The sequence below is a fragment of the Nycticebus coucang genome, chromosome 2, assembly GCF_027406575.1.
Source record: "Nycticebus coucang isolate mNycCou1 chromosome 2, mNycCou1.pri, whole genome shotgun sequence".
Classification (NCBI taxonomy): domain Eukaryota; kingdom Metazoa; phylum Chordata; class Mammalia; order Primates; family Lorisidae; genus Nycticebus; species Nycticebus coucang.
Window position 1 is genome coordinate 102868042 of NC_069781.1, and position 18892 is coordinate 102886933.

General features: G+C 36.9%; 1 protein-coding gene across 1 annotated transcript in view; it reads left to right on the forward strand.

The window, feature by feature from the left end:
- LOC128597965 (POTE ankyrin domain family member A-like) overlaps positions 1 to 18892 on the forward strand; it is a 198815-nt gene that overhangs the window by 74907 nt on the left and 105016 nt on the right. Inside the window, exons 8-9 of the mRNA XM_053608334.1 lie at positions 13126 to 13365; positions 14863 to 14933. Of these exons, the coding sequence (XP_053464309.1) occupies positions 13126 to 13365; positions 14863 to 14933 (311 nt within the window). The remainder of the gene's footprint in view (positions 1 to 13125; positions 13366 to 14862; positions 14934 to 18892) is intronic.

The following is an 18892-nucleotide window of genomic DNA, read 5'->3' on the forward strand; positions in this document are numbered from 1 at the left end:
TTTGGAATCACACCCTCTCCCTAGACTTAGCCAGGAAGAAATAGAGCTCCTGAACAGACCAATTTCAAGCACTGAGATCAAAGAAACAATAAAAAAGCTTCCAACTAAAAAATGCCCTGGTCCAGATGGCTTCACTCCAGAATTCTATTAAACCTTCAAGGAAGAGCTTATTCCTGTACTGCAGAAATTATTCCAAAAAACTGAGGAAGAAGGAATCTTCCCCACCACATTCTATGAAGCAAACATCACCCTGATACCAAAACCAGGAAAAGACCCAAACAAAAAGGAGAATTTCAGACCAATCTCACTCATGAATATAGATGGAAAAATTCTCAACAAAATCCTAGCCAATAGATTACAGCTTATCATCAAAAAAGTCATTCATCCTGATCAAGTAGGCTTCATCCCAGGGATGCAAGGCTGGTTTAACATACGCAAGTCCATAAACGTTATCCACCATATTAACAGAGGCAAAAATAAAGATCACATGATCCTCTCAATAGATGCAGAAAAAGCATTTCATAAAATCCAGCATCCTTTTCTAATTAGAACACTGAAGAGTATAGGCATAGGTGGCACATTTCTAAAACTGATTGAAGCTATCTATGACAAACCCACAGCCAATATTTTACTGAATGGAGTAAAACTGAAAGCTTTTGCTCTTAGAACTGGAACCAGACAAGGTTGTCCTCTGTCACCTTTACTATTCAACATAGTGCTGGAAGTTCTAGCCAATACAATTAGGCAAGACAAGGAAATAAAGGGAATCCAAATGGGAGCAGAGGAGGTCAAACTCTCCCTCTTTGCTGATGACATGATCTTATACTTAGAAAACCCCAAAGACTCAACCACAAGACTCCTAGAAGTCATCAAAAAATACAGTAATGTTTCAGGATATAAAATCAATGTCCACAAGTCAGTAGCCTTTGTATACACCAATAACAGTCAAGATGAGAAGCTAATTAAGGACACAACTCCCTTCACCATAGTTTCAAAGAAAATGAAATACCTAGGAATATACCTAATGAAGGAGGTGAAGGACCTCTATAAAGAAAACTATGAACTCCTCAGAAAGGAAATAGCAGAGGATATTAACAAATGGAAGAACATACCATGCTCATGGATGGGAAGAATCAACATTGTTAAAATGTCTATACTTGCCAAAGCAATCTACCTATTCAATGCCATTCCTATCAAAGTACCTACATCATACTTTCAAGATTTGGAAAAAATGATTCTGCGTTTTGTATGGAACCGGAAAAAACCCCGTATAGCTAAGGCAGTTCTTAGTAACAAAAATAAAGCTGGGGGCATCAGCATACCAGATTTTAGTCTGTACTACAAAGCCATAGTGCTCAAGACAGCATGGTACTGGCACAAAAACAGAGACATAGACACTTGGAATCGAATTGAACACCAAGAAATGAAACTAACATCTTACAACCACCTAATCTTCGATAAACCAAACAAGAACTTACCTTGGGGGAAAGACTCCCTATTCAATAAATGGTGTTGGGAGAATTGGATGTCTGCGTGTAAAAGACTGAAACTGGACCCACACCTTTCCCCACTCACAAAAATTGATTGAAGATGGATAAAAGACTTAAATTTAAGGCATGAAACAATAAAAATCCTCAAAGAAAGCATAGGAAAAACACTGGAAGATATTGGCCTGGGGGAAGACTTCATGAAGAAGACTGCCATAGCAATTGCAACAACAACAAAAATAAACAAATGGGACTTCATTAAACTGAAAAGCTTGTGTACAGCTAAGGTGACGATAACCAAAGCAAAGAGACAACCCACACAATGGGAAAGGATATTTGCATATTTTCAATCAGACAAAAGCTTGATAACTAGGATCTATAGAGAATTCAAATTAATCCACATGAAAAAAGCCAACAATCCCTTATATCAATGGGCAAGAGACATGAATAGAACTTTCTCTAAAGATGACAGATGAATGGCTAACAAACACATGAAAAAATGTTCATCATCTCTATATATTAGAGAAATGCAAATCAAAACATCCCTGAGATATCATCTAACCCCAGAGAGAATGGCCCACATCACAAAATCTCAAAACTGCAGATGCTGGCGTGGATGTGGAGAGAAGGGAACACGTTTACACTGCTGGTGGGACTGCAAACTAGTACAACCTTTCTGGAAGGAAGTATGGAGAAACCTCAAAGCACTCAACCTAGACCTCCCATTCGATCCTGCAATCCCATTACTGGGCATCTACCCAGAAGGAAAAAAATCCTTTTATCATAAGGACACTTGTACTAGACTGTTTATTGAAGCTCAATTTACAATCGCCAAAATGTGGAAACAGCCTAAATGCCCACCAACCCAGGAATGGATTAACAAGCTGTGGTATATGTATACCATGGAATACTATTCAGCCATTAAAAAAAATGGAGACTTTACATCCTTCGTATTAACCTGGATGGAAGTGGAAGACATTATTCTTAGTAAAGCATCACAAGAATGGAGAAGCATGAATCCTATGTACTCAATCTTGATATGAGGACAATTAGTGACAATTAAGGTTATGGGGGGGGGAAGCAGAAAGAGGGAGGGAGGGAGTGGGGTGGGGCCTTAGTGTGTGTCACACTTTATGGGGGCAAGACATGCTTGCAAGAGGGACTTTACCTAACAATTGCAATCAGTGTAACTGGCTTATTGTACCCTCAATGAATCCCCAACAATAAAAAAAAAGAAAAAAAAAAAAAAAAAAGAACTGCCTTAGCTATATGGGTTTTTTTCTGGTTCCATACAAAACACAGAATCATTTTTTCCAAATCTTGAAAGTATGATGTTGGTATCTTAATAGGGATGGCTTTGAATATGTAGATTGCTTTGGGAAGTATAGACATTTTAACAATGTTGGTTCTTCCCAGCCATGAGCATGGTATGTTCTTCCATGTATTAATATCCTCTGCTATTTCCTTTCTAAGGATTTCATAATTTTCTTTTTTTTTATTCTTTTTAACCTTTTATTTGAAAATATTTTGAATGTACAAAAAGTTACAAACGTACAAAGAACATGCAAACACCCTTTACCCAGATTTGCAGATGGTTAATACATTTTACCCCATGTCTTTGTTTGCATAATTTTCTTTATAGAGGTTCTTCACCTCCTTTGTTAGGTATATTCCTAGGTATTTCATTTTCTTTGAAGCTATGATGAAGGGAGTTGAGTCCTTAATTAGCCTCTCATCTTGGCTGTTATTGGCATATACAAAGGCTACTGACTTGTGGACATTGATTTTATATCCTGAAACATTACTGTATTTTTTGATGACTTCCAGGAGTCTTGCAGTTGTGTCTTTGGGTTTCTCTAAGTATAAGATCATATCAGCAAAGAGGGAGAGTTTGATCTCCTGTGCTCCCATTTGGATTCCCTTTATTTCCTTGTCTTGCCTAATTGTATTGGCTAGAACTTATAGCACTATGTTGAATAATAGTGGGGCTAGAGGACAGCCTTGTCTGGTTCCAGTTCTAAGTGGAAAAGCTTTCAGTTTTACTCCATTCAGTAAAATATTAGCTGTGGGTTTGTCATAGATAGCTTTGATCAGTTTCAGAAATATGCCACCTATGCCTATACTCCTCAGTGTTCTAATTAGAAAAGGATACTCGATTTTATCAAATGCTTTTTCTGCATCTACTGAGAGGATCCTATGGGCTTTGTTTTTGCTTCTGTTGATATGGTAAATAATGCTTATGGATTTGCATATATTAAAACAGCCTTACATCCCTGGGATGAAACCTATGTGATCATGATGATAAGCTGTAATCTGTTGGCTAGAATTTTGTTGTGAATTTTTGCATCTATATTCATTAGTGAAATTGGTCTGAAGTTCTCCTTTTTAGTTGGTTCTTTTCCTGGTTTTGGTATCAGGGTGATGTTTGCTTCCTAAAACGTGTTGGGGAAGATTTCTTCCTCCTCAACTTTTTGGAATAATTTTTGCAATATGGGAATAAGCTCTTCTTTGAAGGTTTGATAGAATTCTGATGTGAAGTCATCTAGACCAGGGCATTTTTTTGTTGGGGGATTTTTTTATTATTTCTTTGATCTCAGTGCTTGAAATTGTTCTGTTCAGGAGATCTATTTCTTCCAGGCTAAGTCTAGGGTGATCCCAAGTATTGATTAATTTCCTTCACATTGTCAGATTTCTGGGCATAGAGTTTCTGGTAGTATTCAGAGATAATATCTTATATCTTTGGGGCATCAGTTGTTATTTCCCCTTTATCATTTCTGATTGAGGTTACTAGAGATTTTACTTTTTTATCTCTAGTTAGTATGACCAAAGATTTATCTATTTTATTTAGTTTTTCAAAAAACCAACTTCTTGTTTCATTAATTTTCTGAATGATTCTTTTGTTTTCAATTTTATTAATCTCTGATTTAATTTTGGATATTTCTTTTGCTGGCTTTAGGCTTAGATTGTTATTCTTTTTCCAATTCCCTAAAATGGCTTATGAGTTTGTTATGTGCTATCTTTCTGTTTTTCGAATGTAGGCTTCTAAAGTGAAATTTTTTCCTCTCAGGACCACTTTTACTATATCCCACTGGTTTTGGTAGCTTGTGTCTTCATAGTTGTTATGCTCAAGGAAGTTAATGATTTCTTTTTTTATTTCTTCCTGCACCCAACTGTCATTCAGTATAAAGTTGTTTAACTTCCATGCCTTTGTGTGAGGTTGAATGTTTTTGTTGGGGTTCAAAAAAAAAAAGTTCCACTTTTAGTGGAACTGAGACAAGTCAAGGTAAAATTTCACTTCTTTTGATTCTGTTGAGGTTTGTTTTGTGTCCTAGGATATGATCAATTTTGGAGAATGTTACATGGGGCAATGAGAAGAATGTATATTCTTTATTGTTGGAATGGAGTGTTCTATATATATCCATCAAGCATAGTTGTTCTAGGGTCTCATTTAAATCTCTTATATCTTTGTTTAATTTATGTTTAGAGGATCTTTCCAGCTTGATTAAGAGGAATGTTAAAGTCCCCTTTTATCATGGTGTTATAGGATATCATATGGCTCAGACTAAGCAAGGTCTGTTTCAAGAATCTGGGAGCATTTAAATTGGGTGCATAAATATGTGGAATTGAAATGTCTTCTTGACCAATATGAAGTGACCATCATTGTCTTTTTTGACTTTAGTTACTTTAAATCCACATGTATCTGAAAATAAGATTGCAACCCCTCTTTTCTTCTGAATTCCGTTTGCCTGAACAATTGACTTCCAACCCTTAACTCTGAGTTTTGATTTGTCTTTTGGTGCGAGATGTGTTTCCTGCAGACAGCAAATGGATAGCTTGTGTTCTTTAATCCAATCAGCCAATCTATGCCTCTTTAGTGGGGAATTCAAGACATTGACATTTATTGCGATAATAAATATGGTAGTGTTCTATTCATCTTATTTTGTGAAAGTCTGTTGCTTAGTTTTGTCCTTTGCATCATTGTGGAAGCTAGGTTCTGTCCTTTAATTTCTGGGTATTTACTTTGCTGATGGTCCGTTGTGATGGTCAGTGTGTAGAACAGGTTGAAGTATTTCCTGTAGAGCTGGTCCTGTTGTGGCAAATATCCTCAATGTTTGCATATCAGTAAAAGATTTGATTTCTCCATCAATTTTAAAGCTTAGCTTAGCAGGATATAGAATTCTGGACTGGAAATTGTTGTGTTTTGAGTAAAGGTAGATGACCAGTATCTTCTTGCTTGAAAAGTTTCATTAGAGAAGTCTGCAGTCATCCTGATAGACTTGCCCTTGTAGGACAATTGGTACTTACTCCTGGCAGCTTAGAGAATCTTTTTTTTTTTTTTTGTCTTAACTTTGGACAGGTTCATCACAATGTGTCTTGGAATAGCTCTATTTGAGATGAGGTGACTCCCTCTGAAAGGAGTGTGTCAGAATCTCTGGTGATATTTGGGAAATTTTCATTTATAATATTCTCTAGAATGACTTCCAATCCTCTGGAGCATTCTTCTTTCCCTTCTGGGATACTTATAACTCATATGTTTGAATGCTTCATGAAGTCCCATAATTGTCAGTGAACAGTCTGCTTTCTCTCTCTTCTTTTCTGCCTCTTTGACTATCTGAGTTATCTCAAGAGCTTTATCCTCCACCTCTGAGATTCTTTATTCTGCATGGTCTAAGCTTTTGTTGATACTTTCTATTGCATCTTTAAGTTCCCTAATTGACTGCTTCAGTTCTGCTATATCCTTTCTATATTCTTCATATTGTTCATCTCTTCTTTGATTATGTTTTTGGATTTCCTTTTGGTAATTTTCCACTTTATCAGCAATTTCCTTCATTGTTTTCATCATTCTATTTTAATTTCCCCTTCTGTCATTTCTAACATTTCTTTATAGGTGGAATCCTCTGCAGTACTACCTTATGGTCCCTTGAAGGGGTTGCTCTGGACTGGTATTTCATGTTGCCAGGATTTTTTTTGCTGAATCTTCCTCATCAGTGTCATGAACCAGCATGGGGAGAGGGAGCAAACCAGAGTGGAATTGGTGGGGACTGAGAAAAATGTAGCATAAGAGATAGAAACAAAGGATGAGATCAAGAGGTCTGATTGAGCTGATGACTGCAGCCAGCACCAAAGCACAAAATCAGCTTTATTTTATAGTATCTGTACAGGGTTGTCCAGGGGGAGGTAGCATAGACAATATGGGGAAATAGCATAAACAACAGAGATAGTTTTGGTCTTACAGTACAATAGGAAAATGTAAATAACTTTAACAAAGACAAACTGTTTCGTTAATGGTTTCTACTCAACTTTGTTAACATATGACAAGAAGCAAGAAGGGAAAGATGATGATGATGCCAGCGTAGTTAACAAAATAAAGGAAGAACTATGTGACTTAGTGGTTACTACTAAACTTTGTTAGCATTATGACAAGGAGAAAGAAGGGAGAGATCTCAAGGATCTCTACATATTAACTACAAAAAGAAAGAGCTACGTGATTTCTGGCAGAGGCAGCATGAAGAAAGGAAAATGGCTGTTTGGGGAAGGGAGGAAAAGCAGTTGGGGGTTCATTCTCTGAATGTTCTCCAGGCTGTGAGGGCTCTGCTGTTTCACAACCCGCTCTGTACACATGAGTGTATTCTTTCATCTGTTTCCTTGCCCTAATTTTCTTTTCACTTCCTCTTGCTCTTTAATTTACTGTGCCACTGTCCTAAGGTTTTGATGAGTTCTTTTGGTACAGGACCAGAAGGATGAGAATATTGAAGAGGAAAAGGGAAAAAAGATTTTAAAAAGAAAGAAAAGATGGAAAGGAGAGGGGGTGAGTAAAAGGGAATATTGACAAAAAAGAAGTGAGGCACTGAAAGAAGGAGATCCAGGAGTTATATAGGTGTATAGTGGGGTACTTTGACCCAACCTTAAAACTCCCCAACCTTTGGGGGTGCTGGATTGGGTGGTTCCCTTGAGGTCAGCAGCTCTTTGCCAGCCTGTGCAGACACAGTACCCCACCTCACCAAGTAGAAACATACTATAAACTGAACACCCCCCCCCAAAAAAAAATAACAAAAACCCTTATGGGATAAAATTGGGGGGAAAAAATAATAGGGACAGAAACACTAGCAAAAATGAAGTTCTAATTGTTAAAGAAGGCAACAATGGAAGATTGTGTTTAAATGAGAAAATAGAAAAATGAAGAAAGAAAAGAGAAAAAAAGGAAAAAAGAATAGAGGAAAAATACTGAAGGGGGTGGGGCCTTGGTGTGTGTCACACTTTATGGGGGCAAGACATGATTGCAAGAGGGACTTTACCTAACAATTGCAATCATTGTAACCTGGCTTATTGTACCCTCAATGAATCCCCAACAATAAAAAAAGAAAAACAACAGACAAAAAAACAAATACCAAAAAACCAAAATAGTATATACATCTTGCTGAATGTTGTCCAGGCAGCAGGTAATCTTCTGAGGTATGAGATGTTAATCACAATGCTGATACAGCTGTATGAGATAGAGACTGGAGGCCTCTGCTGATTTCTCAGACCCCAGCAGGCTTGAGAGCCCAAATGTCTCCTCAGCTCACTTAAAAGACACTTCAAACTGTGAACCTTGGCTAAGCAGAAGCTTTCCAAGGAAAGCACTTACTGCTGGAATCCCTCCAGTCGTGGCTGCCCACTTATCCAGTGCACCAAAACCAGTCTCACTCTATGCCCCTGAGAGTCAAGGCTGTAATCTGCCAAACACTTAGATCTCCATTCTTCCCCAGTGTCTCAGTCCCCAGCTTTGGGCTGCTCAGTCACTAGATTATTCACCCAAGGTCTCCCAGCAGATCCCCGCACTGTGACCCTGAGGGCGGAGCCCACAGGGGCAGCTCCCCCACAGTGGCTGTGCGGGTGGCCCACAACTGAATGATATTAGCTCCTTTCTGGCTCAGTGGCTCAGTCCAGGGCCCAGACAACACCCAAAGTTATCTACACTCTCATCCAAGCTCTCCCAAGGCAGTTCAATCTAGTGCCCAAGTCCAAAAATTCCAAAATAGCCCCCAGGTAAGGCCTTTCCTACTTGCAGTCTCACTGTTGCTATAGTTATGGCTGCTGCAGCCTCCAATGGAACAAACGCACCTACCACTTGCCAGCTCTCCGCTGCCTCTGTCCACCTCGTGGGGTCCAGAAGTCTCTCGCTGACTCCCTGTGTCCCCAAAGGGATGTTTCTGGGCAGAGCTCACCAGCCAGAGATGCCTGGAGTCTTCTATCCCCAATATCACCATGCCTAGTTGCACAGAAGCTGTTACTTGGCCACCATCTTGATTGGCTGTTCTTTTAAAGATAATTAAAAAAAAAAAGAAAGAAAGAAAACTATATATAAAATAGCTCTTTTATCATTTGGAGACTAGCATGATATACCAAACCAAGCTAAAAGTGTTATATTCAATAATTAGTGCACTTAGAAATGCAAAGGTTATTAATTTCGAATACTTCTGTGGCAATTCCTTTTTTCCTTTTTGATAAATATTTCAGTTAAAAAAAAACCTAGTAAGGCCAGGCATGATGGCTCATGACTATAATCCTAGCATTCTGGGAGGCCGAGACAATTGGATTATTTGAGCTCAGGAGTTTGAGACCAGCCAGAGCAAGAATAAGACCCCATCTCTACAGGGGGTGGGGGAGAAGAGACAGGAAAACTAGCCAGGCATAGTGGCAGGTGCCTATAGTTCCAGCTACTTGGAAGGCTAAGTAAGGCAAGAGGATTGCTCAAGCCCAAGAGTTTGAGGTTGCTGTGAGCTATGAATGATGCCATGGCACTGTATCCAGGGTGACAGAGTGAGACTCTGTTTCAAAAAAAAAAAAAAAAAACCTGATAGTAATCATTGCATTTATTTAAATATAGAACCATCAGTATGCACCAATAGAATTTTTGGTTATAGGACAGAAGAAGCATAGTAATATAAATTTCTAGACTTGAAATAACTGGCAAAGGATTTTAATAGACATTGTGTAGGTGCTAACCAAAGAAATGCATTATGAATATACTTATCTATTTTGGTATTTCATCTCTGTTAAGTGAAAAATGGTATGTTCTTGTTTTATATTTTATTTCTTTGATTAGTGAGAGATCGAACAGATTCTCACATAAGTATATATTGAATTTGTATGGTTATTCCTTTTTTAATTATGTGCATGGGCTCTTAATATATTAAAATTATTTATGGATTTTAAAAGGAAGATGACTACATAGAAAATATAAGAAATGTAGGTATGCCAGTAGCCTACATTTGGGGAAAAATGAATATTTTTATTAACTAGTATGCTAAAAGTGTATATCCAAGCTGATCAATTCAGAACACACTCTCTGATGAGAATGAATTATGCCTTCAAATGAACTGTCATCACAATTGTGTACTTCCTAAATTATAGGAAAAATTGAAGAACATGATAAATACTTGTAGTATAATGGTATAAATTATTCTGAAGGGTATAGTATTACAGCTATACTTAGCATTCTGCCATTTATCCTCTCAGGGTCATGATGTGCTCTTCTGATTAATGATCACTTTCTCCTCATCAATCAACATGTTTACATTGGTATAGGAACATTTTTCTCTTTCATTTGAAACACATTCACACTTTTGAAATCTTAACTAAATGTTTTATAAAACCTCTCTTCCTATTTTTCTTTAGTATATTTGTCATGTTGCTGTCCTAACCAAAAAAATATGCTAAAGTAATCATTTTCAAAGGCAAGCATGAGTAGTCAGTTCAATCCACGTGCATGGATGTATGGTTAACTTTGTCATATGTACACATAATGGATTATGTGTCCCTTTTGCTTTTTAGAATCTGCTAAGGAATATCTGCATTTGAAGGTAAAACCTGTATATTTTTATTTTGAGTTCACTATATATCATATGAAATATACATTATTTATTAATAATTTTGTTTCAAAACTGCCTCAGCCTACAAGTGAAGTGAAAGATTCTGTTCCAGATGAAGCAGTAGGAATGGAGGATGAACAAAAATCGTCTTTAGGTAGAATTTTGCAATACTAATTTAACTCTGGAAAGAAGTATATTAAAATATATTAAGTGCTTATAGTTTTCTTAATTCTTTTTTCCCCAAATTTGATGGAAGGATTTGACAACAATAATTCAGATGTTGTTTTTGGTATCCATGTTTGAAAAAGAAAAATGTAAGCTTTAATTTGGATGCTTCTACTTTTATGGTTTGATACCCTAAATCATATACTTGTTTGGGATTCACAGAAATGAAGTACAATGTGGCTGTAAAGTGCACATAAACTTTACGGCTATGCTTTTTGAGACTCTTAGGGTTTTTCCAGTGTTTAAAATTGGAATTCTGATCTTTATCTAGAGGAAAGCTTTACTCGCTAATGTCAACTTTGTTTTGACTATAATTATCCATCCTAGTGTTGTTACACTGATTATTTTAAGCCAATCATATGTTTTGATTAGCAGGTTGTGTGTGTGTGTTGGTGTGTCTGTGTGTGCATGTGTGCATATTATCTTTGAATATTAAAGATGAGGAAAGTAATTAACTATCCCTTAATTTCTATTTGGTAGTCACAATTCTTTTGAAACAGAAATTATGAAACTATTCGGCTTTAGGGTCATTTTATACTAGTAAAAATTATTGCAAAGAAGTAACCAACATCTTGAGTTAGTCGTTTATTATTCCCATGTACCTTTAAAACATTTCACTACATATGTGTATGATCATAAATAATATGTACATTTTTTCAGGACTGCAAAATTTATATGAATAGTTGTACACTGTGTTTATTATTGTGTAACTTTCTTTTGTTTGCTTGGCATTATATTTTCAAGTTCTATTCCTAGTGACACAATTAGCTCTGTTTAATTTCCTTATAGTATTCCATTTATGACTATGTCACATTTAATTAAACCATTTTCATGCTAATGCAAAAATAAATAAATAAAAAGAAATATGATTGTGTATTAATTACAAAGAGCTTTTAAGTGGGTTGTATCTGTTGATACTCGCTGCATTAGAAACTAAAACTGTAAAATTTAAAATACAAGATGGCACAATCCTACATTCCAAAAGCCATTAGAACTGTGACCCATTATCCATTATAGCTCTGACCTTATGACACATCATGTCCCTAAAAATCTCCTCTGTACACTTCTGAGAGAATAAGAGTAACAGTGGTAAACAACATTTTGTATTATTTGATCTCTTGGACCCCTGGATGAAATTTTGAATTCCAGGGAGTATCAGATCACAATTTGGAACCCCTGTTTTAAACGATGTGTGCAGTTCATGGATGTCAGAAGATAAATGGGCCCTTGGTGATGAAATGGTCTTAAAAGTTTCACTTCTGTGATTTTATTTTTTTATTTATTTTTGCTTTTTCTTAAATTTTTCTTTCACTTGTCTTAAAATCTGGAAATTTTTGTTTATAAAGAAAGGAAAATATTTTTGTTATATATTCATTGTCTGTCTCATGGCACTCTGTATTTTGCTGGATCTAGTATAGATCTAGATTTTGTCTTATTTTTACATGGGTGCTTATATTTTTTTCCACATAAATTTCTGATATACAACACTTGAAAAGTGAACTCTGAAGATACTGGTGCAGTGAAAAAAAACCATTTCATTGTAATTAAAGTAGCAGTTTCTTATTTAAAACATATTCATGAAGAGTATTCTTTTTTTTGAGATACAGACTCCCTCTGTTGCCCAAGCTAGAGTGCTCTGGCATCAGCCTAGCTCACTGCAATCTCAAATTCCTGGGTTAAAGTGATCCTCCTGTCTCAGCCTCCTGGGTAGCTAGGATCACAGGTGCCTGCCACAATGCCTGTTAATTTTTCTTCTTCTTCTTCTTCTTGTTATTATTATTTTTTTTTGAGACAAGAGTCTCATTATGTCACCCTAGGTAGAGGGTCATGGCATCACAGCTCACAGCAACCTCAAACTCTTGGGCTCAAGCGGTTCTCTTGCCTCAGCCTCCCAAGCAGCTGGAACTACAGACACCCGCTACAACCCCTGGCTAATTTTTTGCTATAGTTGTCATTGTTGTTTGGCAGGCCTGGGCCAGGTTTGAACGTGCCAGCTCCAGTGTATGTGGCTGGTGCCTTCGCCACTGAGCTATAGGCACCAAGACTAATTTTTCTTCTTGCTCTGGCTGGTCTTGAACTCCTGAGCTCAAGTGATCCATTCACCTTGGCCTCCCAGAGTGCTAAGATTATAGGCACAAAGCACTGCGCCACCCATGAAAAGTGTTTTTTAAAGCCCATGTCTCTAGAACATGTAGGGACATAATACTGTCAAGCATATGTAAACTTAAAATGATTAGACATAATTTTTGTTAACTTAAAAAAGTTCATATCCCTGAAGTATCTTAATTGCTAACAAATGAAGCTCTCATGGAAAACAATGTATGTAATAGAGATTGCTGAGTGAATGAAAATAAATAATACTGAAAATGTATGGAAAACAGGAGATGGTAGTTAAACTTTTGTTTATCTGAATGAACGGCAAGTCTAAGACATAGTGTATTTGTGGGGGAAGAGTGGACATGGAGCTGCTTCTGTGAAGCAAGACTTATACAGGTTAGTCAAGATTGTGTTATCATTTACTTTCTAAGAAATGAAAACTCTATTTTCAAATTCCTCAGATTGGGATTCTACTAGTTTGACCATCAGTGATAAAATTTTTAAAAATTTTGAGAATTCAAAAGTTGACATTAAATCATCATCTGTAGCACCATCAATGATCAAAAATAAGCCAGAATCCCCAGAATTGGGACAGAAGAACTCATTAGATAAAGAAAAGATTATTGTTGGACCTGTGTCTCTAGCAGGAAATGCTACCCTCCATGAGTCACAACCACCAGAAAACAAAGAGTGTGAAGAAGGTAATGAAGCATAGAGAGGCCGGGAATGGTGGCTTACGCCTGTAATCCTAGCTCTCTGGGAGGCAGAGGTGGGTGGATTCATGGGTTGATGGGCACTTGGGTTATTTCTTGGTGATAGTAAATTGAGCTGTGATAAACAATCTAGTGCAAATGTCCTTATGGTAAAATGATGTTTTTTCTTCTGGGTAGATGCCAAGTAATGGGACTTTGGAATCAAATGGAAGGTCTACTTTTAGCTCTTTGAGGATTCTCCATACTTCTTTCCAAAGAGGCTATATTAGCTTGCAATCCTACAAACATTATAAAGATCTTCCCTTATTTCCACATCTGCTAAATGATTTCTTATAATTTCTGTGACTCTAGGTTAGAATTCATGTTCTCCACATTAATAGTAATCATTGGGAATTTGCTATATATTATCTCCTCAGGTGTATCCACCTTGTTTTAGTTAATAACAGTTCACTAAGATTGTTGGTTTGAAGGAGTGCTCGACGTATACCATTTAAAGTATCGTATGAAAATCAATCTCATTTCTTTGAGGACACCCAGTCTATTAAGTGCATCTAATATATGTTCCACTTTATGTAGTTAAATGCAGTGCCCTTAATCAGTCCTGTGATCTAGTCTATAGTAGTAAAATATACAATATTTTTTCAGTCTTACTATTTTTTTCCTTGCCTGTAGAATTAACATTGTATGGAAGATGATTGGTTATTTCCTGGACTAGTGACTGCAAGCTATAAATACAAAGTTACTTACCTGTACAAGTGACTCATTTTCTCTTGATAAGCTTGATAGACCCAAGAAGCAAGAATGAGCATTATTTTTACGTTTGTTGGCCATTTATCTATCTATCTATCTGTTCATGCCTCTTGCCCAGTAATAAATGGGGTTGACAATTCAGGTGGAAAAGATACAGTAGAAAAATGGATAAAATACTGAAGCATTCCCAAGGAAGAAGATGCCTATTTCTCTGGGGGAAAATAGCCAGAATCAAGGAAGACATCACACAATCTGAGTCTTAAAAGATGAAAAGAAATTCATCAGATAGTAGAGGAAAATATTTCAGCTATAAGGAATAGGGTATGCCTGACAAAGGTATAAATAACAGTAATTTTGGAAATCCTTAAGGAAGTGAACAGTATCTAGTGTTATTTTAGATGTTTCTACTGGTATTTTAAATTTTGTTTTGTTTCTGACAGTTTGATTTATTTATGTTGGGTGGATGAATTTGCTTGTGAATGTTTAAGGTGTTTTGTACGCTGAAACCTGGTGACATCCAGTGTCTCTCCAAGTGGTTTGTAGAAGCTCTGGAAATTAAAAGTATTTCTTAAAAAAGTAAATATCCCACTGAAGATTAAGCTCCATTTATAAAATAAGAATACATTTTATTTTCTATTTTTATAAAGACAAATCTAACTGTCTAAGTTGCTAAGTTGCTTTGATCTAACTGTTCTAAGTTGTTCATTTTAACTCAATGTATGAATTTGTCATCAGAACAAGATGTAGAAGTGACATCAAAAGAAAAGCAAGAAAAACTTGAAGGAAATAAAAATAACCAGCCACAGGTATGTAAAAATTTCAATTTAAATTTCTGGTTTAAGGGAGCACCTGTGGCTCAAAGGAGTAGGGTGCCAGCCCCATATGCTGGAGGTGGTGAGTTCAAACCCAGCCCTGGCCAAAAACTGCAAAAAAAAAAAATTCTGGTTTAATATTGTTTCTTGCTTTAATAATTCAGCATAGTCTAGAAGAAATTGATTTTTAATGTACCCTTTTAGAATCACTAAGACTTAATTTAATATTTCATTTTGAAAACATTTTAACTAGTTCTAAAACTTAGAATTTGTAGTAACTTACATCTAAACTTTACCCTTGGAATTGAAGTAAAATTTTTCTGGAATTTTCTGAAATTTTATAAGCTTCTTATGTGATAAAGAAGGTGTCATTAAATATTGACTGAAATTATGAAGCAACATAAATTATGAACAAATTAACCCTGATGGCCACTCACTTGGCTTCATGTTAAAGAAGCAATAATTACCAGTGGTTCAGAGTTTACAGTTTTATATTGCCAGTCAGTAATGCCTTGGTGAAAGGTTCGTTCTGCCTTATAGTCTCTAATTAACCTCAGTGTCTATGTTCAGGGGGGAAAGAGGGTCATAAAATCAACCTAATTGCCAATTAACAGAATTATGCCTTTCAGAATGAGACCTTTATTATTAGAATACAAACAATAACTTTCTAAATGATTTCAATGTGGTAAATCAGTCAATATTATTAAATATGTTTGTATACACTGTCATTAGTAGACCTTATAATATATTAGAACTGGCTTTAAACTGATAGTCCACCTAGAGACATAACACTACCATATATATTTGAATTAAAATTTAAGAGGTAGGTTGCTTTTCTTTATGATTGGTGTTGATTTGGGCTGCTAATAGTTATTATTTATAATAAGCGTGCCTACTCTCCAGTTAGTAATCTTTAGAAAAAGTATATTCAGGGTAACTGCACACTGTAGGGGCTCATTATTTTAAGAATGGTGAGGTCAAATGTTTCTAAGAGTAGGAAGCCTTTGTAATGCTACAGATCATCTGCTAATTTATTTTTGGTAGACATAACACATAATGAGTTAAGTTTAGTCAAAACAAACAGCTTCGTATTTACTGCTTCATATTTTTCTCCTATTTTAGACTAAGGCAAATTATTTGCCACTTTTTAGTTACAATCCAGTGACTTGAGAATAGTTGAACATAAATTAAGATGTTTAACAGAAAAATTTTAATTACTTTTTAATTTCTTTGTTCATACTCAATTAAAGATAGATTTGTTTTAAAAACATCTGAGAAGGGTGGCACCTGTGGCTCAGTGAGTAGGATGCTGGCCTCATATACCGAGGGTGGTGGATTCAAACCCAGCCCCAGCCAAACTGCAGCAAAAAAAATAGCTGGGTGTTGTGGCAGGCCCCTGTAGTTCCAGCTACTTGGGAGGCTGAGGCAAGAGAATCGCCTAAACCCAGGAGTTGGAGGTTGCTGTGAGCTGTGATGCCATGGCACTCTACTGAGGGTGATAAAATGAGACTCTGTCTCAAAAAAAAAAAAAAAATCTGAGAAACAAGGAAGTCATTATTGGCACACTTTTGCATCTGTGAAAAATACCTCAGGGACTAGAAATGAATAAGGATCTTGATACAGAGACTGTATCTAGATATTCAGGATTTATTGTCCAGAAGCATGAGGAAATGTCAATTTATGAAGGAAAAGTAGAGTGGAAAAATAATCAGAACTCATCACAAATGAGGAAAAGCAGAGTTTTGGTAAAATTTGTGAGAATACAAAACTTCTGCTTATCCTAAGGAAGAGCCTCTCCAAGATAACTCTAAAGGAGGAACAAACCAAAAGGAAATACCTTCCAACTTGACATTTTCTGAACAAAAGGAGCCCAGTCTCAAAAATGTTTTCCATGTCATTCATACTCTGGGCCCTCAGAATGCACTTGCCAGTCATCTTCAAAGTTTTATAGGAATGAAAATAAATTAGGTGAGGCAGAGAAAGATGGTAGACCAGAAGGATCATTCAGCTGAGCTCTCCTAGAATGAATGGAGAAAGAGAGGGAACCCAGCTATACCTAAGTCCCTGAGTCATAGCTCAGGGAGCACAGCAAGGAGGTGGTGATTAGGATACAGCACATGATCTGGAGCTGTGGAAATCTGATGAATTACACAAGTGATTGCAACTGGCTAGGATTGACTAGCCACCTACAGAGGCCCAGGATGGGAGGAAGCCTATCTAGAGTTTTCAGTTGTTGGAGGAAGCTGCACATTGAGTTGAAAGCTTGGAAGAGTGAGCAGACTCAAATAGTATACAGCAAACGAGATTTGAATGTTGGAGTGGATTTGCCATAGTTTTTGTGGCTGGCAAGGCAGCCATACTGAGAAGGTCTTAGTGGCTGGGGGCTGCCATTGTGGGAAGGTCATAAGAAAGTCTTAGCAGGGGCCTAAGGCATGGGTGTCTTAATTCTGCCTGCTGGGATCAGAGCTCCACTCTTGGGACAGACTGAGGGACTCTCAGACCCCACAGGAACTGGGGTCAGGGATCACCGCGAGACCTGCCCATGAAGGATTCTTGTAAGCTTTAAGATCTCAACCTGGCAGGGTATGAATGCTGAGGAAACAATCAGGTGATCACTGAAGGCAACTAAGTTTGGAATAAAGACCATAGAGATTGCTGGCTATGTTCTCTGTCTCCTAAAAAAAACCACAGTGCCATTTGATGTCCCGGAGACACATTGCAACATACTATCATCAAGAGCAAGGACTTTGTTTAAAACAAAGGAGACAGTGAGAAGTATAAAGGAGGACAAAGTGGTGAACAAAAAGAAAGAACACATAAGGAGAAATCAATAGAAAAATTTAGGCAACATGAAAAACCAAAACAGAAGAACTCCCGCAAGGGACCATGAGGCAGCTACTGCAGAAGACTCCACCTATAAGGAATTAATGGACTTGACAGAAAGGGAAGCTAAAATATGATTGATAATGACAATAAAAGGAATGGATGAGAAAATGGAAAGACAGAACCAAAAGTCGGATGAGAGATATAGGATATAGGAAGGATATAGTGGAGCTTAAGGAAATGAAGGACACAATCAGGTAATGTAAAGATGCAATAGAATGCATCAAAAATAGGTTAGACTGTGGAAAAGAAAGAACCTCAGAGCTAGAGGATAAAGTTTTTGAGTTAACCAGGTAGTTGAAGAGGCAGAAAAGAAGAGAGAGAAAGCAGTACAGGCCCTTAGAGAACTACATACTCCATGAAGTATTCAAATATATGAATAACAGGGATTCCTGAAAGGGAAGAAGATTGTCCCAAAGGAATGTAAGCCCTACTGAAGACCATCATAAAGGAAAACTTCGTTAGTTTTACTAAAGACCCCAACACTCCCCTTTCAGATGGATATTGAACTGTGGGACATCTGAGTTCAAACAGAGTGTCTCCAAGACATATTGTAATGAACATGTCCAAAGTAAACATGAAAGAAAAAGTTCTGTAAGCAGCCAGTAGGAAGCATCAACTGACCTACAGAGGCAGAACCATTAGGATGACAGCAGACTTTTCAACTGAAACCTGAGCCAGAAGAGAATGGTCATCCACCTTCAACATTCTTAAACAAAATAATTTTCAGCCCAATATTTTGTATCCTGCTAAACTAAGTTTCAGAATGAATAGAGAAATCAAATCTTTTTCAGATATATAAGCACTGAGGAAATTCACCACAACAAGACCAGCACTACAGAAAATACTTAGACCTATTCCCAACACTGATCACCAGAATGGACCGCCAGTAAAGTAAACACCCAGAAGCTAAGGTTCAAAACATAGTTTCCACAGTGGCACACAGGATAAAACTATATAACGGACTTTCACAAAATAAGATGAATAGAACTCCACCACACTTAACAATTTTCTTAATAAATGTTGATGGACTGAATTCCCCACTGAAGATGCACAGGATGGCTGATTGG